General features: G+C 39.3%; 1 protein-coding gene and 1 long non-coding RNA gene across 6 annotated transcripts in view; one reads left to right on the top strand and one right to left on the bottom strand.

Annotated features, from left to right (window-relative positions):
- The window catches only part of LOC127063912 (leishmanolysin-like peptidase), a 238,491-nt gene that overhangs the window by 44,096 nt on the left and 168,745 nt on the right, over nucleotides 1–25,650 (bottom strand). For all 5 annotated transcript variants that reach the window (XM_050994220.1, XM_050994219.1, XM_050994222.1 and 2 more), the window contains one exon: nucleotides 12,357–12,387. In XM_050994220.1, the coding sequence (XP_050850177.1) occupies nucleotides 12,357–12,387 (31 nt within the window). The remainder of the gene's footprint in view (nucleotides 1–12,356; nucleotides 12,388–25,650) is intronic.
- On the top strand, nucleotides 8,920–10,118 carry LOC127063922 (uncharacterized). Its single transcript, XR_007781531.1, has 3 exons — nucleotides 8,920–9,007; nucleotides 9,389–9,515; nucleotides 10,020–10,118. It is a non-coding gene; the product is annotated as an uncharacterized LOC127063922 (long non-coding RNA).

Consider the following 25,650-nt stretch of genomic DNA (forward strand, 5'->3'; position numbering starts at 1 on the left):
AGGGAAAGAGAAAGAGAGGGGGAACAGAAGGTATGCTTAAAAGGACGAGCAATATCTCGAGGCGGCCAAAAGAGGAGGCGAAGGAGGTGACGAAGAGAGCGTGATGAAGGTCGGAAAGTAAGGGGTGGATCTTGCTTTATCGGGGTTTGCACGGCTAGTTAGACGTTGGTATTAAATGCAAATGCCAGGCCGCATTTAAATTTCAGATGCAATTAGATTCATTTACTCTCGCTGGCAGGTGGAGTGGGAGGTGAATGAGAATTCCACCGCGAGAGTGGTAGCTACTGTTTCGAAAGAGAGAAAGAGAGAAAGATGGAAAGCGCAATTGTTCGACTTTATCAAGAAAATTCCAAGAGAAAATCCATATCGCGATAAAAATTTGACGAATAAATCAAGCATCCCGTTGACGGACAGATTCCACGAGTAAAGATTGTCCTTTATGAAAGGGACTTGCGACACTTCGTGAGAACGACGACGTCAGATTCAAACGATTTATGATCATGGTAAGCGCTACTTTATTCGTCATAACAACTTGACATTCCGTGTTGAAGCTCGATAATCGATGCTAATACGTAGAACCGATAGACTGAGATGAAGGATAGAGTAAACATAAACAATGTATTTTTATATCAAATATGTATGTAATCTAGATCGTATCGTAATTTTATAAACTCTATATTTGCTCCAAATGTTTCATCATTGGTTATGCGATAAGAAAATTTCTTTTCTAAATTTAACTTTCCATTTCTTTACTTCTTTTACCTCTAAATATAAAGCGAAAAGAATTCAATTAAGACATCGACATTCTTTCCGAGTCGTTTTCTTTCTTTTTTTTTTCAGATAAATTCATCCATTTTGCCGCTTTTAGCTCCGATCTTGAAGATAGATAACACGGAGTGTAAGTACGATAAAATCAGGGATAAGCTGTCGGATCGATATTATGCAGCTTGACTACGTCATTTATGGACACGCTAGTCGAGACCGCAGAAAGACGGCTGAGTCACACAGCGCGTATTCCCATAGGTAGAAGTAGAGTAAAAGGTGAAATGGTGTTGGTGCTGGTGCCACGAGGTTGAAGTTGTCGCGCAAACCAAGCAGACAACTACATACATCGATTTATTGTGAGATCGAACCATAGAATTACTAGCAACGTGTAAACTTCCTAATATTGAAAACATCAGAATAATTTCCTTTCGAGGTCACATTTTTTGAGATTTTAAGGTAAATATAATTTTCTTTTTCTTTTCTTTCTTTTGAAAATAATTTATGGAGAGTAACGAGTCGCTACAAATACTTCTCTTATCTAACTTCTTTTTTTTTTATCTATGTCTATTGATAAATAATATAATATTATGTTTACCCGCTGTAATATGCTAACAATAAACATCCCGTATAAAACCGATAATTATCAATAGGTCAAAGCTTTGAAATAATTCATGTAAAATATTTAACATAAAATTGCTGATACGTTGAATTACCTTCTCTCTCTTGCTCTCTCTCTCTCTCTCTCTCTCTCTCTCTCTCTCTCTCTCTCTCGCTCTCTTTCTCTCTTTACGTGAAATAGATAATGTAACTCGTAAATTAAAAATTACGTTAAATGGCAATACCTACTTATCGACCCAGTTTATATATGTCCATATTCTATTTATACATATAAATTTCATGAAAAGGTAACGCGGCTCTCAAGCGTTTAACGCCACGGCAGAATGAATTTAAACGGTGTTGTTAGTTCGTCGAGTTCGTGCATTAACTACAGCTCCGTTTCCTTCTCTCTCTCCCTCTCTCTCTCTCTCTCTCTCTCTCTCTCTCTCTTTGTTTCTGTCTCAGTCCAACTATCGGCCTTTTACATCTCACGGTCGTCGTAAATCTCTTTGGTAGAAGAGAGTGTCGGCTACGAAGTGCATCCTACCGCTCGTCCGTTCGTTGCAACAACGCTGAACCCGTCAACTACGTCGGCGGAACTTTATAAAGTGTTCACAGGGGGAAAAAAAGAAAAAAAGAGAAAGAAAAAAAAAGATGAAAAAGAAAAAAGAAAAGAAAGAAGACAAAGTCAGAGTTCGCAGGTTTGGAAGTTAGGAAATTGGAGGATGAGAGAGATACGCGAAAGGTAAACGTGGCACGCGTTTGAAGGGGGGGTCGTAGGTTGGGGGTTGATTCTGGAGGCTCGAGAAAACTTTTCAATCCTACATCTCTGGTGGCTCGCACAGTGGAGAACCTCCGGCTTTTTTTGCTTCGTTGAACACGTCCAGCTACGTACGTCACTCTCCTATTTCTCTTCTCTCTCTCTCTCTCTCTCTCTCTCTCTCTCTCTCTCTCTCTCCCTCCCTTTTTCTCTCTCTTTCTCCCACCTCTTCTCTTTTAGCTTACCGCGCGAGAGCCACTTTCAAATTGGGCACTCCGCCAGAAAAGTCAATATTTCGTGGAGGAAACACGCCTCAGTATAATGATCGTTCTTTTCTCTCTCAAACAGTATTACACTTTTCTAGAATGAGAGAAAAGAGAGAAAAAAGAGGTTGAAATTCGTACTTACTTTGTTTACTTGAATCACTATAAAAAAGTATGATTTCAATTATCTATTGATAAAATATCACGCAAAATGTTTTATCCTCTCTTTTTCATTGAAACATATTATAGTTCGGTATCTCCCAAAAATAATGGAAAACACTGCAATGAATCGATAAACGTATTTACTATATGGAAGTAAACAATGTATGGTGATCAGCTGTAGGATATTTAGAGATACGAGACGATAAGACCTACAAACACGCAAACGCAGATATTTCATTCGAAAACTAATTATCACAATTACGTTAAATAAGTCTCAAAGGAATGATTCTATAGGATTTTCCTCATTCAATTGATAACAATAACCTACTCAAGGTGAAATTCAGCTTTTATGAGGGAACAATAACAGAACGAATACTTCGTTCTTTTCGTTGAAGACATATCGTTCTGGAAAATAACTACAGCACTCTCTCTCTCTCTCTCTCTCCTCTTCACTATCTCTTTCTCTATATCTATTTCATCGAAGATAGTAAGTAACTACTTGTTATTTACTGACATATTTGATCTCGAATGAATCTTAATGAGAAGTCCTCAGTAGCTGCGGTGCATAGAGACGCAATTAATGTCCATCTTACTTACTCTTCCTCCAACTATCCCACTCACCTTCACTCACAGTAACTCACTCTCTCACTCTCTCTCTCTCTCTCTCTCTCTCTCACTCTCTCTCTCTCTCTCTCTCTCTCTCTCTCTCTCTCTCTCTCTCTCTCTCTGTCTGTCTCTGTTTCTCTCCCTCGCCCTCAACTTCTTTCACGAAAATAAACTAGATGACAAAATTAAATAAATACCGAACAAAATTAATAGTGAATCAATTTAAAAATGAAATAATTACATATTTTTTTACTAACGATTAACATTATACATTTCAATACTAATCTTCAGCTATAAGTTATTAATTTATTTGAAACAATCATTCATTCATAAATGAATGCTGTTTCGTTTTATAATCTTTTATATTTTAAATATGACTGCCATAACATCGGAGTAAAGGTAATTATAAAGATTAACACAAATACACACATGCACGCATACACAAACACACACACACACACACACACAGACATCCATTTACTCTAAAAATTAGAATATCTCATGAAAGACTAATTTAACGAAAGAAATACTTTTCCAGATTTCTTGGACAAAAAGGGATACAACATACGGACACCCACCATATCTTATTTTGGAACAACACCAAAGAAGGAAAAACAAAGTCCGAATCATCTCAAGTTAGATGGCACCTGATGAGACAAATACAAAACCAAGCAACCGAAGATTGTTTACTATGGCAAAATATTACAATTACTATTATGAATATATAGATAATATTATCATAAGTAAAATATAAATTATATTATTGTAAACAAAGGATGAACTTCACACCAAATAAGCTTCGCTAACTGCAGCTCCAAACTTAGACAGAAGATGAGTATAACAGAAGTTCATCCATTGTCCAACGCAGTGTATCGAATTATAAAAATATATATCATCTTATTAAACTATAGCGAAATTCATAAAAGAATGTAAATAATTATATATTTACCAACTGCAATGTATTTAGGATGTACTATTAATAAATATTAAAATAAAAATTTTTCATTTCAAACGAAAGTGACTGTGTACGTTACTAAATCCTAAGAAACTACCCCTCCCGAAAAAATTAACGAAATAAAAATTGGAATTAAGATTAAAATTTGCATCAGAATCACAAGCCAGCCGCAGAGGTGGAACGCGGAATCCTGCCATATTTAGGTAAGTTATTGTCTCCTGTTAATTGTTCGAATTCCTGGCGAAGCGAGAATTTTTCCTGGAAACGGAGATTTGTATTAGGATCACATGTTGTGCGAAGAGGTGGCACGCCGAAACGTGCCACTTCCAGGTAAGTTATTGTCTCCTGTTAATTGTTCGAATTTCTGGCGAAGCGAGAATTTTTCCTGGAAACGGAGATTTGTATTAGGATCACATGTTGTGCGAAGAGGTGGCACGCCGAAACGTGCCACTTCCAGGTAAGTTATTGTCTCCTGTTAATTGTTCGAATTTCTGGGGAAGAGAGAATTTTTCCTGGAAACGGAGATTTGTATTAGGATCACATGTTGTGCGAAGAGGTGGCACGCCGAAACGTGCCACTTCCAGGTAAGTTATTGTCTCCTGTTAATTGTTCGAATTTCTGGGGAAGAGAGAATTTTTCCTGGAAACCCAGACGCAACCCAGACGCAACCCAGACGCAACCCAGACGCAACCCAGACGCAACTCAGACGCAACCCAGATGCAACCCAGACGCAACCCAGACGCAACCCAGACGCAACCCAGATGCAACCCAGACGCAACCCAGACGCAACCCAGACGCAAACCGAGTTTTGTATCAGGATCACAGGATGCGCGAAGAGGTGGCACGCCGAAATGTGCCACTTCCAGGTAAGTTATTGTCTCCTGTTAATTGTTCGAATTTCCGGCGAAGCGGGAATTTTTCGTGGAAAAGGAGATTTGTATTAGGATCACATGTTGTGCGAAGAGGTGGCACGCCGAAACGTGCCACTTCCAGGTAAGTTATTGTCTCCTGTTAATTGTTCGACTTTCTGGGGAAGAGAGAATTTTTCCTGGAAACCCAGACGCAACCCAGACGCAACCCAGACGCAACCCAGACGCAACCCAGACGCAACCCAGACGCAACCCAGACGCAACCCAGACGCAACCCAGATGCAACCCAGACGCAACCCAGACGCAACCCAGACGCAAACCGAGTTTTGTATCAGGATCACAGGATGCGCGAAGAGGTGGCACGCCGAAATGTGCCACTTCCAGGTAAGTTATTGTCTCCTGTTAATTGTTCGAATTTCCGGCGAAGCGGGAATTTTTCGTGGAAAAGGAGATTTGTATTAGGATCACATGTTGTGCGAAGAGGTGGCACGCCGAAACGTGCCACTTCCAGGTAAGTTATTGTCTCCTGTTAATTGTTCGAATTTCTGGGGAAGAGAGAATTTTTCCTGGAAACCCAGACGCAACCCAGACGCAACCCAGACGCAACCCAGACGCAACCCAGACGCAACCCAGACGCAACCCAGACGCAACCCAGACGCAACCCAGACGCAACCTAGATGCAACCCAGACGCAACCCAGACGCAACCCAGACGCAACTCAGACGCAAACCGAGATTTGTATTAGGATCACATGTTGTGCGAAGAGGTGGCACGCCGAAACGTGCCACTTCCAGGTAAGTTATTGTCTCCTGTTAATTGTTCGAATTTCTGGCGAAGCGAGAATTTTTCCTGGAAACGGAGATTTGTATTAGGATCACATGTTGTGCGAAGAGGTGGCACGCCGAAACGTGCCACTTCCAGGTAAGTTATTGTCTCCTGTTAATTGTTCGAATTTCTGGGGAAGAGAGAATTTTTCCTGGAAACGGAGATTTGTATTAGGATCCCATGTTGTGCGAAGAGGTGGCACGCCGAAACGTGCCACTTCCAGGTAAGTTATTGTCTCCTGTTAATTGTTCGAATTTCTGGGGAAGAGAGAATTTTTCCTGGAAACCCAGACGCAACCCAGACGCAACCCAGACGCAACCCAGACGCAACCCAGACGCAACTCAGACGCAACCCAGATGCAACCCAGACGCAACCCAGACGCAACCCAGACGCAACCCAGATGCAACCCAGACGCAACCCAGACGCAACCCAGACGCAAACTGAGTTTTGTATCAGGATCACAGGATGCGCGAAGAGGTGGCACGCCGAAATGTGCCACTTCCAGGTAAGTTATTGTCTCCTGTTAATTGTTCGAATTTCCGGCGAAGCGGGAATTTTTCGTGGAAAAGGAGATTTGTATTAGGATCACATGTTGTGCGAAGAGGTAGCACGCCGAAACGTGCCACTTCCAGGTAAGTTATTGTCTCCTGTTAATTGTTCGACTTTCTGGGGAAGAGAGAATTTTTCCTGGAAACCCAGACGCAACCCAGACGCAACCCAGACGCAACCCAGACGCAACCCAGACGCAACCCAGACGCAACCCAGACGCAACCCAGACGCAACCCAGACGCAACCCAGACGCAACCCAGACGCAACCCAGACGCAACCCAGATGCAACCCAGACGCAACCCAGACGCAACCCAGACGCAAACCGAGTTTTGTATCAGGATCACAGGATGCGCGAAGAGGTGGCACGCCGAAATGTGCCACTTCCAGGTAAGTTATTGTCTCCTGTTAATTGTTCGAATTTCCGGCGAAGCGGGAATTTTTCGTGGAAAAGGAGATTTGTATTAGGATCACATGTTGTGCGAAGAGGTGGCACGCCGAAACGTGCCACTTCCAGGTAAGTTATTGTCTCCTGTTAATTGTTCGAATTTCTGGGGAAGAGAGAATTTTTCCTGGAAACCCAGACGCAACCCAGACGCAACCCAGACGCAACCCAGACGCAACCCAGACGCAACCTAGATGCAACCCAGACGCAACCCAGACGCAACCCAGACGCAACTCAGACGCAAACCGAGATTTGTATTAGGATCACATGTTGTGCGAAGAGGTGGCACGCCGAAACGTGCCACTTCCAGGTAAGTTATTGTCTCCTGTTAATTGTTCGAATTTCTGGCGAAGCGAGAATTTTTCCTGGAAACGGAGATTTGTATTAAGATCACATGTTGTGCGAAGAGGTGGCACGCCGAAACGTGCCACTTCCAGGTAAGTTATTGTCTCCTGTTAATTGTTCGAATTTCTGGGGAAGAGAGAATTTTTCCTGGAAACGGAGATTTGTATTAGGATCACATGTTGTGCGAAGAGGTGGCACGCCGAAACGTGCCACTTCCAGGTAAGTTATTGTCTCCTGTTAATTGTTCGAATTTCTGGGGAAGAGAGAATTTTTCCTGGAAACCCAGACGCAACCCAGACGCAACCCAGACGCAACCCAGACGCAAACCAGACGCAACTCAGACGCAACCCAGATGCAACCCAGACGCAACCCAGACGCATCCCAGACGCAACCCAGATGCAACCCAGACGCAACCCAGACGCAACCCAGACGCAAACCGAGTTTTGTATCAGGATCACAGGATGCGCGAAGAGGTGGCACGCCGAAATGTGCCACTTCCAGGTAAGTTATTGTCTCCTGTTAATTGTTCGAATTTCCGGCGAAGCGGGAATTTTTCCTGGAAAAGGAGATTTGTATTAGGATCACATGTTGTGCGAAGAGGTGGCACGCCGAAACGTGCCACTTCCAGGTAAGTTATTGTCTCCTGTTAATTGTTCGAATTTCTGGGGAAGAGAGAATTTTTCCTGGAAACCCAGACGCAACCCAGACGCAACCCAGACGCAACCCAGACGCAACCCAGACGCAACCCAGACGCAACCCAGACGCAACCCAGACGCAACCTAGATGCAACCCAGACGCAACCCAGACGCAACTCAGACGCAAACCGAGTTTTGTATTAGGATCACATATTGTGCGAAGAGGTGGCACGCCGAAACGTGCCACTTCCAGGTAAGTAATTGTCTCCTGTTAATTGTTCGAATTTCTGGCGAAGCGAGAATTTTTCCTGGAAACGGAGATTTGTATTAGGATCACATGTTGTGCGAAGAGGTGGCACGCCGAAACGTGCCACTTCCAGGTAAGTTATTGTCTCCTGTTAATTGTTCGAATTTCTGGCGAAGCGAGAATTTTTCCTGGAAACGGAGATTTGTATTAGGATCACATGTTGTGCGAAGAGGTGGCACGCCGAAACGTGCCACTTCCAGGTAAGTTATTGTCTCCTGTTAATTGTTCGAATTTCTGGGGAAGAGAGAATTTTTCCTGGAAACCCAGACGCAACCCAGACGCAACCCAGACGCAACCCAGACGCAACCCAGACGCAACCCAGACGCAACCCAGACGCAACCCAGACGCAACCCAGACGCAACCCAGACGCAACCCAGACGCAACCCAGACGCAACCCAGACGCAACCCAGACGCAACTCAGACGCAAACCGAGATTTGTATTAGGATCACATGTTGTGCGAAGAGGTGGCACGCCGAACGTGCCACTTCCAGGTAAGTTATTGTCTCCTGTTAATTGTTCGAATTTCTGGGGAAGAGAGAATTTTTCCTGGAAACCCAGACGCAACCCAGACGCAACCCAGACGCAACCCAGCCGCAACCCAGACGCAACCCAGACGCAACCCAGACGCAACCCAGACGCAACCCAGACGCAACCCAGACGCAACCCAGACGCAACCCAGACGCAACCCAGACGCAACCCAGACGCAACCCAGACGCAACCCAGACGAAACCCAGACGCAACCCAGACGCAACCCAGACGCAAACCGAGTTTTGTATTAGGATCACATGATGTGCGAAGAGGTGGCACGCCGAAACGTGCCACCTCCAGGTAACTCATATTCTCCTGTTAAAAATTCAAATTCCAAGCAACGCGTAAATTTTTACCGCAAACCGAGTTTTGTATTAGGATCACATGATGTGCGAAGAGGTGGCACGCCGAAACGTGCCACCTCCAGGTAACTCATATTCTCCTGTTAAAAATACAAATTCCAAGCAACGCGTGAATTTTTCCCGCAAACCGAGTTTTGTATTAGGATCACATGATGTGCGAAGAGGTGGCACGCCGAAACGTGCCACCTCCAGGTAACTCATATTCTCCTGTTAAAAATTCAAATTCCAAGCAACGCGTGAATTTTTCCCGCAAACCGAGTTTTGTATTAGGATCACATGATGTGCGAAGAGGTGGCACGCCGAAACGTGCCACCTCCAGGTAACTCATATTCTCCTGTTAAAAATTCAAATTCCAAGCAACGCGTGAATTTTTCCCGCAAACCGAGTTTTGTATTAGGATCACATGATGTGCGAAGAGGTGGCACGCCGAAAGGTGCCACCTCCAGGTAACTCATATTCTCCTGTTAAAAATTCAAATTCCAAGCAACGCGTGAATTTTTCCCGCAAACCGAGTTTTGTATTAGGATCACATGATGTGCGAAGAGGTGGCACGCCGAAACGTGCCACCTCCAGGTAACTCATATTCTCCTGTTAAAAATTCAAATTCCAAGCAACGCGTGAATTTTTCCCGCAAACCGAGTTTTTATTAGGATCACATGATGTGCGAAGAAGTGGCACGCCGAAACGTGCCACTTCCAGGTAAGTCATTGTCTCCTGTTAGGTATCAATGTTTTGGCGAAACGAGAATTTTTCCTGGAAACGGAGATTTGTATTAGGATCACATGTTGTGCGAAGAGGTGTCACGCCAAAACGTGCCACTTCCAGGTAAGTCATTGTCTGCTGTTAGGTATCAATGTTTTGGCGAAGCGAGAATCTTTCCTGGAAACGGAGATTTGTATTAGGATCACATGTTGTGCGAAGAGGTGGCACGCCGAAACGTGCCATTTCCATGTAAGTCATTGTCTCCTGTTAGGTATCAATGTTTTGGCGAAACGAGAATTTTTCCTGGAAACGGAGATTTGTATTAGGATCACATGTTGTGCGAAGAGGTGGCACGCCGAAACGTGCCACTTCCAGGTAAGTCATTGTCTCCTGTTAGGTATCAATGTTTTGGCGAAACGAGAATTTTTCCTGGAAACGGAGATTTGTATTAGGATCACATGTTGTGCGAAGAGGTGGCACGCCGAAACGTGCCATTTCCAGGTAAGTTATTGTCTCCTGTTAGAAATTCAATGTTTTGGCACAAGATATCGATCCATTTGCGGTATGTTGTATACGCCCATGTTAGTAATTACAAACTATTGGTTTTCCGAAGAGTATTTTCTGGGGATCGGAATTTCTGGTAGGATATAATTAAGAAGACATCTGATTTTGTTCATATTAATCATTTTATTTATTATTTTTATTAATAATATATGATACATACATTATATTTGTTAATTATACAAATGTTTTCTGTATCTTATAAGTTGTAGTATACTATTTGTTAATATAATACAATATCGTATCAATATAGTATACTGTTGTAGTGCTGTATACAAAAGTCGTACTTCCTATATCTCTTCATGCTTGTGAAACTACAAATGAAATAAACGTAATTTATTTCGTTAGAAGTTCGGCCTTTGTTTACAAAGTAGCACGTCGAAACTTACCTGCTCCATGTAAGTTATTGTGTCCTTTTAAAAGTTCAAATTTCTGGCAAAGTGCGAATGTTTCCCGCAAACTGAGTTTTGTATTAGGATCACATGTTGCACGAAGAGGTGGCACGCAGAATTTTGCTTCTTTTTGAAATACGGTTATAGTGGTAGGATTTAATAAAAAACACGTTTGATTTTGTTCACATTTTTATTGTCATTTTTATTAATAATACATAATTTATACATTATATTTCATTATTATACAAATTTTTACTGAATTGTATATAATGTTAAATAATATATTTTATTACATAACTATTAATAATAGAATAATATAGTATATTATATTGTATAATATATTATATTATATTACAAAATAATACAAGGGAATACTACATAATACATTATCGAGCAATATAATACATTATAATAGTGCTATGTACAAAAGCCAAACTTCTAATATCACGTCATGACTTCTGAAATTACATACGAAATATAGGAGATATATTTCGTTAGAAGTTTGACCTTTGTTTACAAAATTCGATTTATAATATAATAATAGTATTTTATAAAAAAGTAACATGCTTACGTGGCATGTTGATTCGTTTTATCAGATGTTATTTAACTATAAAAAGGAAAACGTGTAGTTTCACTTAAGTAAATGAATTTGACTTTGAAGTTTCATCACTTGATCTCTAAAAGAACTAGCGCCATATGATGTGTTCCTTCATATCAAACAAACTTGTAGAAGTATTTTTTCGTAGGTTCAGTCCATCACGGAATATAAAAATTAAAAATAAAAAATAAATCGATTAAAACGTAAGATTCAGGATTAGAGAGCTTATTATAGGAATTCCAAGAGAGACGTGCATTATATCAAGTTGACGATGCTAGCCCGTATTCGAAATGTAGCATACACAGACGATCTCTGATTGAAACGCGGCCAGTAATTTCCGGTTATTTGGCGCATACGGTTATGGTTAGAATGCTCTGTATTAGGCTGTCGGCCATGATGCCAACAACATTTGATACGACGACGCGAAACACCGTCCATCCAGCACAATTCATTTCCACTCGATGCATACGTGCCTATTGATACCGACAGAGTGAGGAGAAAGTTCCGAGAGAGGTAGAAAGAGAGAGAGAGAGGGAGAGAGAGAAAAAGAAGGGAGAGAGGTATAGAGAAAGATAGAGAGAAAGAAGGAAAGAGAGAGAGGCAGTAAAAGAGGGTTGAGGGAGGAGGGGTGAGAGAGAGAGAGAGAGAGAGAGAGATAGAGAGAGACAAGAGAAGAAAACAGAAGAGAAGAAAAGCTTCATTTTACGTTGCAATCTCGAGCAACCGATGAATGAAGATGATGCTTTCATCGATGTTATCTCATCGTTGAACGTTCAAATGGTAGCCTATTTTTTCTTGAGAATTCCTTGACGAAGGGAAAGAATGTTTCTTCCGATGTATGTGTGATTGATTACTACTGTATATAGCGAGTTCGGCGATTGTTAAGTAAAATAATAAGAAAACTTAATAGAGATATATATATATATACGAGCCGTTATTTTTTTCTTTTTTCTTAAGATAATACAAGTTCATTGACTTTCATATTATAAATAATCAATAAAAAGTATTTTAATTTAGATTTCATTGGATTTAAAAAAAGGAAAAACAAATCAATTTACTTATATGATTATTAAAAAACAACTGCTCGATTATGTACGGATTGTTTAAATACTAATCGCGTTAAGATAACTTACATTTATAAGATCCAACTTCTCGTCGTCCAATCTGAAACAAAAATGTTGAAATGCGTGAGTGAAGAAATGTAAAATCATGGTGAAACGTGAGGTTTAAAGAGATTTAGGAAATGAGAGGGAGAGAAAATTGGCGTTCGAAATGTAATGTAATAAAGTTAAATCTTGATAACATACAAGGTGACTCTTATTCGACAACCACCCTGACGAGGATAAAGGTAGGAGACCGTTTTGGTGCTCTAGCGTTAACCAGCCAATTTTGAAAGTTCGCGGTGAATCAACGGACAAACTAATTTACCAACTAATTTTCGAAATAGGAATTCCAAATGAGAAGGTCGCCCGACGCGTTCTGGATGCACGGATACCTAACTCCACTCACGGAAAACTACTTTTGAAAGACAAGTTACATCGTGACTCTTCCAACTCCCTCTCTATTTCTCTCTATCTCTTTAAACGCGTGACATCTTCGTTTATAAGCCAAAGGTTGAACGAATACTAAATATTAATCTATTTGGTAAAAGGTATATAAACAAAAATGAATTTCAAACGTAAACATCCGGAAAAACATGATATGAAACATACCTAAAAACAAACTCTAATAAATCTTTATCGTTTTAGATGATCATCTATGAAATCGATTGATCTACCGATTTTTATCTAACTATTTTCTGATTTTACACGATTGATATTTCGATTTTTCTAACGATTTTTTTCTATTTCCAAAAATAAGAGAAAGAATCTTAATTCGATAAGAAATTTGTTATCGTCTAAAAACATAATATGTATTCGAGTAATTTATTCGAAGTTGATTTCGAACGGGCACCCTCGACGTTTGTTAATCAAGACAAATGACATCTGACTAAAGCAAATCGTATTTTCCTCCTCCTAAACCATACTTCTTCGTTCCTCCTCGATGAGGCGGTTTTCTTCTTAAACAACTAATGCCTCGATTAACATTTTAATTATCTCGCACGAGACACGAAAGTTCGAGAGAACGTTCCTTAAGCCTTAACGAGAGAAGAAGATTAGAGTATCGTTAGGGTAGGCGAGCCTATCTTCTCCTTCTCTCTCTCTCTCTCTCTCCTTTCCTCATCACCCATCTCCCACCTCTTATAGTCGTCCGCGAATCTAATTTGGGCTTAACGTAGCGCGATATGAGTCCTCGGGAATAATTTGTCGCGGCTCCTTCACGTCAAGGAGAACGAGTTTACAAATAACTTTGAAGAGAACCCTTCAAGAATCTTGTGAATTTGGTGAAGAAGACAACGAAGGTCGGAAGACTTAATTTGATCCGCTTGATGTTATGCATAATATATTTTTTCAAAGATATATATGCGTGTGTGTGTGTGTATGTGAGTATTGCGTTATAAATTGTAATAGAAATGACATGATACAAATTTACTAATGTAAATATGTCTGTGAAATTTTTCTGCAGATTAAAATATAAATTGTATATTCTTATTTATGATATCTTCTTGTATACGATATATAAAATAAAAATAATATTCTTCTGTATAAAAAGAAATAATTTTTTTCATTGAATTAATCCCACCTTTTAATCTCCTTACTTTCCTATACGAAAACTTTCCATCGGCGAACACGAAAGGACGATTATTCTAATGTACATGACAGAGACAAATCACTTAATATTCGTCATACGCGTCATACTCATGATATATTAGAATCCGCTAAAGCGGGCTACGCTCGATGCGTTAGCCGCAACTCGAATACGTAGGTACGTACGAACATAGTACGTAAATACATAGGTAGGTAAGCGCTGGAGTGACGTAGGTACGTAGATACATACGTACACAGATGCATGCATGCATACATACATACGTTCACACGGTTAAACGGATAATCGAAATTGCCCTTAATCGTCACACGAATATTCGCAGGTACGCTTTAATAGGTTCGCGATAGATAATGCAAGGGGCCTAACCGTCGAGTATCTTGTAAAAGTGATCGGATCGAACTAAATTATCAATTATCGATTCCCTTAGCTCGATTTTAATCATTTAAAGGTGAAAGAAATAATTCAAACGAAGCGAATTTAGTGACCGAACGAGAAAAAGATCTACATACGTATTTACATAAAACACAAAATGTTTCCCGATAATACGAGAGGTTCGATGATCGAATCTCTCTGCGGAGTTTTCCTTTCTATGTTATTCCTTTTCCTTTTTCCATTTTTATCCGTTTTAAAAGCAATCCTATCCTTCTACCCTCTAGCAAAGTTAAAGGCGAATTTTCACGAGGTCTATTGCGAAGACTGTCCCCAACGCAGGGTCACAGCACGTAAAGTACACAGTAAAGAAATGGGTCGCTCTTAGATGGAACAAGGGTTAAGGTAGTTGTAACTAGAGAGTTGGCTTACCTTACGCGAACTCATTTTCTCTGTTATAAAAGCGAGCTATGGATAGAAAGATAACTCTGTCCGTCGTGGGAATACCTCTCTCTTGCCGATGGTAGAGATATAATATCCGACCGTAGACGTGATTTTAAAGTAAATCTTTCTTCGTAGAAATTGTCGCGAACGAATGAGGCAAGATAAACTCAAGAAGAATGAGAAAACGACAGAGAAGAAAATCTCCAATTCGGACTCCCTTAATTCTCGCATTTTTACTCTCGTTAGTTTTCCTTTGTTCTTGACGAAATTTGTGAACTTATCGATAAGATAAAGAAAATTAATATAATTATATGCAGGGAGATTTATATAACATATTATTGTTTCATTATTACTTGAAACTTGTTTCTATCAAATGGAGATAACTTGTATTCTCTATAGTTCAAGAAACTGAACGCAAACTTGAAAAATAATTTTGAAATGAAGACAAAAAAAGAAAAATACGATAGAAATTAACAATCTACTTTCTTTTTGCTCCATTTTTATCATCTTTTTTTAGTTACTATCTTTTCTTTCTCTCTCTCTCTCTCTCTCTCTCTCTCTCTCTCTCTCCCTTTCTATCTATCTATCTATCTATCTATCCCTTTTTCTTTCTCTATCTCAAACATACTGAAGTTTTTCTCCCAAGCCATTCTCGTCTCGACTAGCCGAGCAATTTGCAGTTCTACCGGGTGGTGATTAAGATGCTTAATCTGTAGGCGAGCAAATGGTCTCTCCCGCACCACCCATCTTTTTCCCTTTTCTTTCACCTTGTCTTTCTCGCTAAACTCGAAAGTTAAAAAAAAATCCTAAAGTTTGAGAAATACAGCCCTTTATCTTCTTTACTCTTTTAGTTCTAAAATTCGACGTACATATATATACGCATGTTTACATACGTACACCTATATCTACTTACCTAAGTTGGGAACACGCAATGCTAGCCATAAAATATTTTAAGTCTTTTTGAAAAAAACTTAGAAGTAGAGTATACATTATATTAATACAAATTATATTATAATATATTTTTAAACACAAAAAGCAATAGGGTTATAGAGTTAATGCATTGTAGATTAATGCATTAGTTGTAGATGCATTCGCGAGTAATATTATACATGAATGTTGATACGAAGCAAAGATCTTTAACGATTAACCCGCATTCACCCTTAACTCTAATGCATAGGCCGTTTACGCATAGCGTTGTGTTCATTAGTAGCCACGTTATTAGGGCAATATTTGCATTGCCTATCCATAAACCGTTCAGTGGTAATCAATCGTTAATTTGGTAACGAACCTGATCTCTATTGAAAAGGAACCCTTAGATAAGAGCTAGTGTCATAGAGGCGATAAATTAACCGTGAAGCCTTTTAACGCGTCATCGTCATAGTCGTCGTCGTTGTCGTTGTCCTTGTCGTTGTCGTTGTCGTTGTCGTTGTCGTTGTCGTTGTCGTTGTCGTTGTCGTTGTCGTCTATCTTGAAAATTGACTCTACTACAACAACGTGTTCGTGGAAGCGTTGACTTAGGATAATTACGAGGCCAGATGAGAGTATGATAATTAGTGAAAGTAGGGAGAGAGAGAGAGAGAGAGAGAAGGAGAGGAAGAGAGGGAGAGATGCAATATAGAAGATAAGAATGGTATAATAAAATAGCGAAAGTAACAGAAATCTAATCGACTGACAATCGTAACAACAATGATGCGTTTGTTCGTTTAGTTAGTCAGAAATTAAAATAAACGCGTAATTAGATGGTTCGCATCACGAAGTAGGTAATAGGTACACACGACGTGACGTCTATTACTGAAATCAGTCATCATTTTAGGTAGGAGCTACGATGAGAGAGAGGTTGAGAAGGCGACGTTAATGTTCCGCAACCTGGCTGCTATGTACGTACGTTAATAGCGAGAGTAGGATTATTAATGATAGTCATATTGCGAGGGAGAACCCGTCTTTCGCCTTCGTATGAACGTACTACTATTGAACCATATTCGTGTTCTACTTATTATTAGCGAAAATATATTAACAGAACAATCAAAGAAAATCACGTTGAAATTAATTTCTTATAGAAGGAAATGGAGAACGAATATTATTTAATTAGTTTGCTCGAAAAAAATCGAGAGAACTTATTTCTCGTTGCAAAACGTACGCGAAAATAATGTAAAAAAATATTTCAATCTAAATTCAATATTTTCAAAAAGATTCTTTATCATAAATATTAATTTACATCCTCATAAGAGAAATTCAAAGTCGTACTTCAGCGATAATGATGAAACAAATATCTGATTGTTATTACGTGGTAGAGAGAAAAGAGACTATCGAAAGATACTTAGGTAAAACTGTAATCGTTCATTAAAACCGATGCGGAAATATTATGAGAGCACTCGGCTGTTCCATTTATTTTCATCTTTACGATTTTTTCTACTTTTTCATGAAATAGGAAACATATATTATACGATTAAAGATTTATCTGCTGGCCTTCATCTCGGACATCGTTTAGTACCTCACCGAATATACGTATCGACATATTTACGTTACCTATTCATCCAAAATATTTATCTTCCCAATAAAGTAGATAACAAGGAAAATGGTCGATTTTTCTTTGTCATACATATCGCAAAAAACAGCTCACTATTCTCGACGTTTACATTGTAAATGTAAGTACCTACACCTATATTAAGAGTGTATCTCGACGTATGCTTGTTGAAAAATGACGTGATGTTTGGAAGAATTCCGCCTAGAAGGGATGTAAAGGGAAGGGGGCAGAAAGGGATGTAAAGGGATAGACAGAAAAAAAAGAAAAAGTAATAGCCGGCAAACCGTAGGTATATCTATATTGAACGAGTGAGACACAGAGTAAAGTAATTTAATAATGCCGGGGGCGATGACGATACCGACCTTAACGATGAACTTTTCCAAGCGTTTAAACGCGATAATAGCATGGAACGCCCTTATACTGTTGGAATTCCAAACGCCGATAACACGGACGATACGATAACGATGGGAATGCTTTCTAGAAATGACGTTTCGTTATAACACTAGAGATCCCTTACGTTTTATCCTTTTAAAATAATATCGCCCAAATAAAGGAAAGGTTTTCTAATAACTAAGAAAAAAATCGTTGAATATTTTTTATATCATACATTTTAAATGTAAAAATATAATTCTATTCTTTTATTCGATCAGAATTATAGCATTCGTTTCGAAGAAATGGCATTACGAAAAAGTAATTCAACGACTGAGAAACCGCGAAGAGAGAAAAAGAGAGAGAAAAGAAAGTAAATAATTCTTTGATTTTAACAGAGAATAAACTCGATCGAAGAAACTTTAAGAATCTGAAAGTAAAGAGAGAGAGAGAGAGAGAGAGAGAGAGAGAGAGAGAGAAAAGAGGAACTTTTGAACTGTTAGACGTATTAATCAATCTTCTTGCAGTAAGTACGCATAATTAACTTGTGGTGTTCATTAATCAAATAACACCGACCGACTAATGCGCGAATATTTGTCTTTTTTTTCGTTTTAAAGAAGGAAAAATAATTTTCTATAAATATATATCTATATCTTTTTCTACTACTCTTGCAGATCGATACGAAACATACGTGAGTATTTCCGAATCGCGCCAATTAATTCGTTGCGAAATCGTCCGACGTATCGATTGAAGCTTCAGAGGAATCAGAGAAACAAAAAACGAGCCGATACTTTTTCTCCCTCTCTGATTCTCTGTCTCTCTGTGTGTGTGTTTCTCTCCTTTTCAGAATTTTTCGACAAGCCTGCTTCGAAACTTGATGACTTGATCCCCCCTCTAAAAAAAAAAATATATATATATAAAATAAAAATAAAAAGAAGGGAATTAAATCAGAAAAATAGTCTTCGTTTTTAAAAAAATTACTCGACAATGTCAATCGACCATGTAGTACAATCGATAACTATTTTTCTCTTTCCGTTAGACCGAACAGTTACAATTTTGAAAGAGGAAACTAAACGTTTCTGATTTTCTTTTTTCTTTTTTCTCGCAGCTACTTGCGCGTCCACCATAAATATCGGTAACGTATGCGATATACAAGCCCGTGGAATTGGTATAAGTATACGTGCGTATCTCTGTGTGTATATATATATATACGCGTGTGTGTGTGTGAGTGTACATACGCACGTTAGTGGAAGCTTAAGTATGAGTTATAGCGCATGCCGGCTACGAGGAGAACCCGGACGGTTGCCGGTGGTTAATTATACGGTGGGATTAGCTTGGCCGGCACCACCGCAAACCCACCCCTATAATTTTCTCGAGGGTTCAAATTCGAGCGTAAAGCGAGCTCTCTTGCCCGAAGCTGCTCGAAAGGGAAACGAGCGAACGTGAGAGGGATGAAAGGAGATAGGGAACAGTTGGACGGCAAGGCTTTGCGTGAGATAGAACATCCGGATTGCGCTCGTGTTACGCCTTTGCACCGTCTATTTGCCATCTATTACAATTGAACTATGTCGAATTCGCCTTACGATTCGTATCAATGAATTTTACTTTAATTTCCTAGATTTTTATTTCGAACAAATCGTCGAAAGAAATGAAGTAAAGAGAACAGATATTTTCGACATTTCATATAGTTTCACCTACGATAATAAATAATTATTTAAAAAATCAATAACAATATTTATGTTATATTGACGAACGGTATGTTAACGAATAAATAAAAACGATAATATTGTAAAGATCGAGAGAAAAGAATTCTATGGGGAAATTCGCAAAGAAAATGATGAACGAAGCTCGATCGTAGACACGATCGTAATAAGAGAGAAAGTGCTAAAAGAGAAAGAAATCAATTCGAATAAAGGGAACGAAGAGGTCTTTGATCAAATGTCATTCGAGAATACAACGTTATCGCGAAGATCGTGCCTGATTTTCAACGTAGAACGAGCGATAAAACGTCTATGTCGTTTACAGCAGCAACTCGTTACAAGCCTTCATCGATTACGTTTCCTTTTGTTGACTCGACTTTGCGAATCGTGGCTCAGATCTAAAGCGATGAGAGAAAGAGATAACGCATAACTGGCCAGGACTCTTTTAATCGCGGATCAAAAAGATTCAATCGTTCTGATCTCGTTTTCCTCTCGAATCGATTACGAGAATCGAGTGAGAAGAAACGCGTTCAAGGCTTTACCTCTGTCTTTATCATTTGCCCTTTCTTTCTCTCTTTCTTTCTCTTTTCTTTTTTTCTTTCTTTCTACTGCATACTCATTCATCTGTCCTTCTCTTTACTTTATTCTTTATCACATTTATCTACGCCTCGTTTCTACCACCGTGCATTTTCTTTTATCGAACGTTAATGAAACAAAGAGCAATCGTCCTATTTCGATCGAACGAAAAATCGATGATCTCCGGCCAGGATTGTTTCACTGATTTAGCTGGCAACGAAGATCAGAACTTAGGATTAGAATTCTCATCCTAATGATAGCAAAATCGCACGACGAATCCAGGAATTAAACCGTACTTAAGGTCTTACCATTCTCTCTCCCCTAAGACACGTTGGAACATCTTGCATATTCAAAATACGGATTCGAATGTCTCGAGTTCTCTTCCTCAAGTCCTTCTAAGATTCAAAGGATTCGTCGTGGGCGAGATTCTTCGGATCTTATCAGAAAACGAATTCGGAACGAAAAAACTGTACGTATATGCGTACGTACATACGTGTGCGTATATACTAGAGAAAAAAGAGATAGGAGACAGAGACAGTTTCTAGACTCATTTTGGAACGCAGAGACATGCGACAAGCGCGTACGGAACGACAGATATTGCTTTTCCGCGATGTCGTAAATTCGTACTAGTCTCGTATTAATGCTCGGTGCCGGTGTCGTCACGAAAAGGAACGCACAAAATTTCCTCTCTATCTCCGTCAGGTCGTTACTTATTTCTTTTTGGGTTCCAACGATACTGCATTACTGGATTTCACGTTCTCTCTCTCTCTCCCTGTTCGTTTTCCTCTTTCTCTTTATCTATCCCTTTTCCTCTCTCATTCTTCTTTCGAGTATGAGACCTTTCTACGACTCTTATAACAACATGGCCGAACGCGAACTCGTAATGAACTATCTCGCTTAATTAACTCACTCGTCTCTTATGTTTCTCGAGTACTCTAAATAAAATAGACTTCCACCGTTAATACTTCGGTATCTATGAAGAAGAGAGTGCAAGAGAGAAAAAGAAGTTTGCGTTTCTGCTATTAGAGAATTCCTGCTTTTCTTTTTAACGAAAGTATCTTTAAAAGAAAATAATATAAATTGTAAAGAAAAAGAGAAAAAAAAGTGAGAAAGGAAAACAAAGATAAAGACAGATACAAAGAAAGAGACAAAAAGATATATGTCGTTTATAATGTGTACCTTTTTGAAAAGCTATATCATGAAATGCGAAAGAAGATGAAAAACTTTTCGAAAAGCTAGATAGAAATTAATCTAAAGTACTCCATTCCTCGGAGTAGCTTTTTTCTGAGTCAAACATAACACTCGTACATATTTTACATACATACATGTATCCCGAACGTGATGTTTTAATGAAGTGATATGAGAAATTCTAATTACATTGCAAATTTGATCGCTATATATAATTAGCGAAAATTAATCTAATACCGTGATTTACCGGCAATAATCGTTAATACATTTTAAACGTTGTTTTTCTCTTTCTACACGTTTCAGGATACATTATTGGATTACACCGAAGGCGTGTTATTATGTAACAATATCACCAATAATAAGAAAAAAATTTTATGTCAATAACCTTACTACTATTCGTGAAAATCTATAATTCATTCGTATCAACGAATAAAAGAAACAAAAGGAACAAAGAGATTTTGTTTACGATTTGCGAAAATATTAAGAACAATTCCCAGCGTTTTGTTGTGTTCCAAAACAATTTTCCCATTTTCTCGAAAGTTTTTTCTTTTTTTTTATTTCATTTTACAACAGCAACGAATTTGCGAATTTTTTCTCTTGGGAGTAACGAAGATACGTATGTATATATACACACATACACACAGTTATAGACGTACAAACAGAATCATAGTTTCACACGTCAAAATCTTTTCATGTGATGTCGTTCGAACTCGTTACAATTGCGAGAACGGGTAGGTACAACGAAAAGAGAGCGGAGGGTTGAAGGGTGGGGATGACAGAGCGAAGTGGTACGTACGCACCAATTCAAACAAGTGACATCAAGTTGACATTTTTCCGTGGATTTCTCTATGGCGGAGAAATTGCGTGCTGGGGTGACGTCAAATATCGCCTTCCGTTTCGTTCCTCGCATCCATCGCGCAATCTCTTCGTCTTCGCGCGCGCGTGTGTGTATGTATGTATGTATGTATATATGTGTATCTATATATGTATATATATGTGTACATGTAAAGATATATATGTACATATACGGAAGAATATACTTCTACTATTTTATCTCTCTCTTTCTCTTTCTTTCTGTTTTTCTCAGTCGCTCTCTCTCTCTCTCTCTCTCTCTCTCTCTCTCTCTCTCTCTCTCGGATATCGGCGAAAAGTTTTGGCTGCCGACGTCAAGTCGTGCAGCAGCACACCGGAACGCGCCATGGCACCGATGCCAGTTGAAATACACCCGTGAGACAACGGCTGCTCGTATAAGTTTAATCCTCCACAACGATATAGCCCGCTGGGAGGACCGAATCCTTCTCAATTCTCCCCTTCTCCTCTTATAACCGTACTTCACTTCCTTTTTGTCCCTATTCTGCAGTTGACCTCGCCATATTTCTCACTCTCCTTCTTTCTCTTTCTGTCTCTATCTAACTTTTTCTCTCTCATCTTTCTTCTTTTAATTTTCCATCTTGTATATACATACACACATATATATGTGTGTGTGTGTGTGTGCGTGCATGTGTGTTTCTTTCTCCAGCAGATTCTTTCTTCACGATGTAATAAACCGTTCCGTTCTGATCCAAGAGTCTTCTCTTTCTTTTTTCTTCGCTTTCTTCTTCACGTTCGTTCGTTCCATTTTTACTTTAATTCCGTCACGACGATCATATAAAAGCCATTGCAATCACGTCGAATTTAAAGCGCTCCAGGGCCTCTCTTTCGATCCCGCGAACGAAAAGGTTCCGGCCTTTGTGCAGAGCGAACGTTCGTCGTCGAACGTGGATGGACTTTCGACGGGATGACGAGGAGCCGCGAGCTACGCGAATTCTTCTCTCTCTTTCTCTCTCGCATCTCCCAGCCCTTTCTATCTCTCTTTTTCTCTTTTAATTCTACGTACACGTTCTCCCTTATTCTCTATCTCCATCACGGCCCTGCTTTTTAATTTCGCCAAGAATCGAAACTACTCTACTATTCGTCGACGTTATTATATGTTGAAAATTTATTATCCCTCTATGATAAATTTGATCGAAATGATCCTGAAAAATAAAACATAGGATGAAATTTTAGAATGACGCGATTTCAAACGTGTCTAGAAACGAGAGAACGATAATTTAATTTCTCAACGCGTTTCATCCTCTCTCTGGACTATGCGTTATCCTAATGCGATTTTGAAACGTTACGCGTGCTTTGAATCGTCGGAAACTTTTCCGAACGGTAGCAGATCTGACGTGATGAAATTTTTCAGTAAAATCGTACGGTACTCCGTGCTAGGTAGGGATTTTTCTACGCCAACGCTTTCGTATTTTTCGTTTGCTAACTCAACCGTTATTTTTCCTTAGGACTGGTTAGTTTCTTCGTGATATATATGTACACACACACACATACTTACATATATTTCTCTCTCTCTCTCTTCCTTCCTTTCTCCTTTTTTTTCCGACAGGAAATAAATGAGATAATAAAGCATTGCTCATCATGTGATCCGAGTGATCAAGGTCACCAAAGAACAAAATAACACATTCCGCTTCCGGTTTATCGTGTAAGAAGAAGATATCATCTTGGAAAAATCACTTTCTCCAAAACTCTCTCTATCTATCTTTTTTACCGGAGAGGGAGCTCATATTCCCGTTGGAAGTTCATCTTAGCAAGAAAGAGCTAACTCATTTTTCCAACGAAGCGTTGCCTCCACGCCGACCACCACCAGCGCGCCACCACCCTCTAGTAATTTATTATCTCAGGCGAAATAAGAAAACGACTTACTCGAATAAGCCGGTTTCTATTTTTTATATTTTTCTTTTCTTTTCCTTTTTCATTTTAATTTGTTATACGTATAAATTGAAAAATATAACGACATAAAATTTTACAAGAATATGGTAAAATAAACGTGAAATTCAACGTAAGTACTATGAGAACGATAATGAAAATCGGAGGTAGAAAAGAGAAAATTTATGACGACGAAAATGATGAAAATTTATCGAGAAATGAATATGAGAAAGAATGTCGAGAGACGATAGAACAGGAAACAGAAAGAGAAAGAGAAAAAGAAAGAGAAAGGAAAAGAAACAGAAAGGGAAAGAGAAAGAAAGATAAAAATAATATATATGAAGGACGTAACATGCATTTGATTTCGAGGCACGCATTAAACAGATTCGATGTAGGAAGACTGGAAGAGGCAGTTAGAATCTTTGGTGTCTGTCTACCAACCGAAATCGTGAAATTTCGAAAAGATATGAGCCGCGCATGACTTGGCCGATCTCTCTCTCTCTCTCTCTCTCTCTCTCTCTCTCTCTCTCCCTCTCTTTCTCTTTCTCTTTCGAAGGCGTACACCGTTTATCTAGTTTCGTATTCCGTCGTCGCCTTCTGTCTGACGATACACCCGGCAACGTAATACACGAACTTAATCCACATTCTCCGAGGACTCGCGCGTTTCTACGTGCATGCTCCATTCGCGAACGTCTTTTCTCTGTCTGTCTGTATGTCTGTCTATCTGCTTCTCTCTCTCTCTCTTTCTCTCTCTCTCTCTCTCTCACTACTCTGCTCTACTCTACTCTATTCAACTCTACTCTTGTAGTCGTTGTCTTTCCTCGAGAAATTCAATTTAGTCTTCCTTCTCTCAAGCATTTACGGGCGACGCCTTCCTACGATAGTAAGGGAGAAAGAGACAGAAATACGGAGAGTATAGTAGACTCCTTCTAACAAGTGGAATTAGTTACGAATTAATGTTTTTAACAAAGATTGTGAAACGAACAAAAAGTTTAAGGTGGAAGAGGAAGAAAAAAGTAACTTTTCTCTCTCTCTTTCTCTTTCTCTCTCATTTTATTTTCCTTTATTTCCGTGTTTTTTTATGGTATCGCTCGCCGATCAAACCTTTTAATTAAACTTTTTTTCTACGCCGATCTTGTTTCTCCGCTTATGCAAGAACGTAATCGAATCTTCCGGTATCTATATGGAACTACACGCAGAGAGAAAATCGAGTTTCACGAACGCACACCAATATCGACGATTAGTGAAATTAATTGGTGTATATTGATAGGTAGTCACGAGGAGCTATTACACAAATTTACGTTTGTTTTAAATTTAATGAGGTTTAAATAAAAAATTTCATAGGTAGATAGGTAACTTGCTAGCTAGGTAGCTAGATAGGTATGTACACGTGAAACCAATCGGATTAGTTTCGTGGAGAACTGTCGAATAGGAAATACACATGCGGTTCGATATGCTGAAATGAAAATCACTAGATACCACGTAGATATACGTACAATACGTAGGTACACGCCGCGGAGAAAATCATAGAACTGTTTATTATCGATGAAAACGAAATGTGATCCCATCGAAACACGTTACGGAGAAATTCGAATGAGATAACAACGAACGATAAAGCTTGTCTGTCTGCTTTCTCCTCCCTTTTCCACCTCCTGTCGCCACCCCTTTCTCTTCCTCTCTCTCTCTCTCTCTATCTTTCTCCCTCATCTCTCTCAATTGCACCCCACAGCTTCCCGGATCGTGCACAAATATTCGGCTTTTCTCCGCTCAGTAGCGTAGATCCGATTATAAACCGGCGAGAGCTTTCCGCGG

Source organism: Vespula vulgaris, chromosome 5 (assembly GCF_905475345.1).
Source record: "Vespula vulgaris chromosome 5, iyVesVulg1.1, whole genome shotgun sequence".
NCBI classification, from domain to species: Eukaryota; Metazoa; Arthropoda; class Insecta; order Hymenoptera; family Vespidae; genus Vespula; species Vespula vulgaris.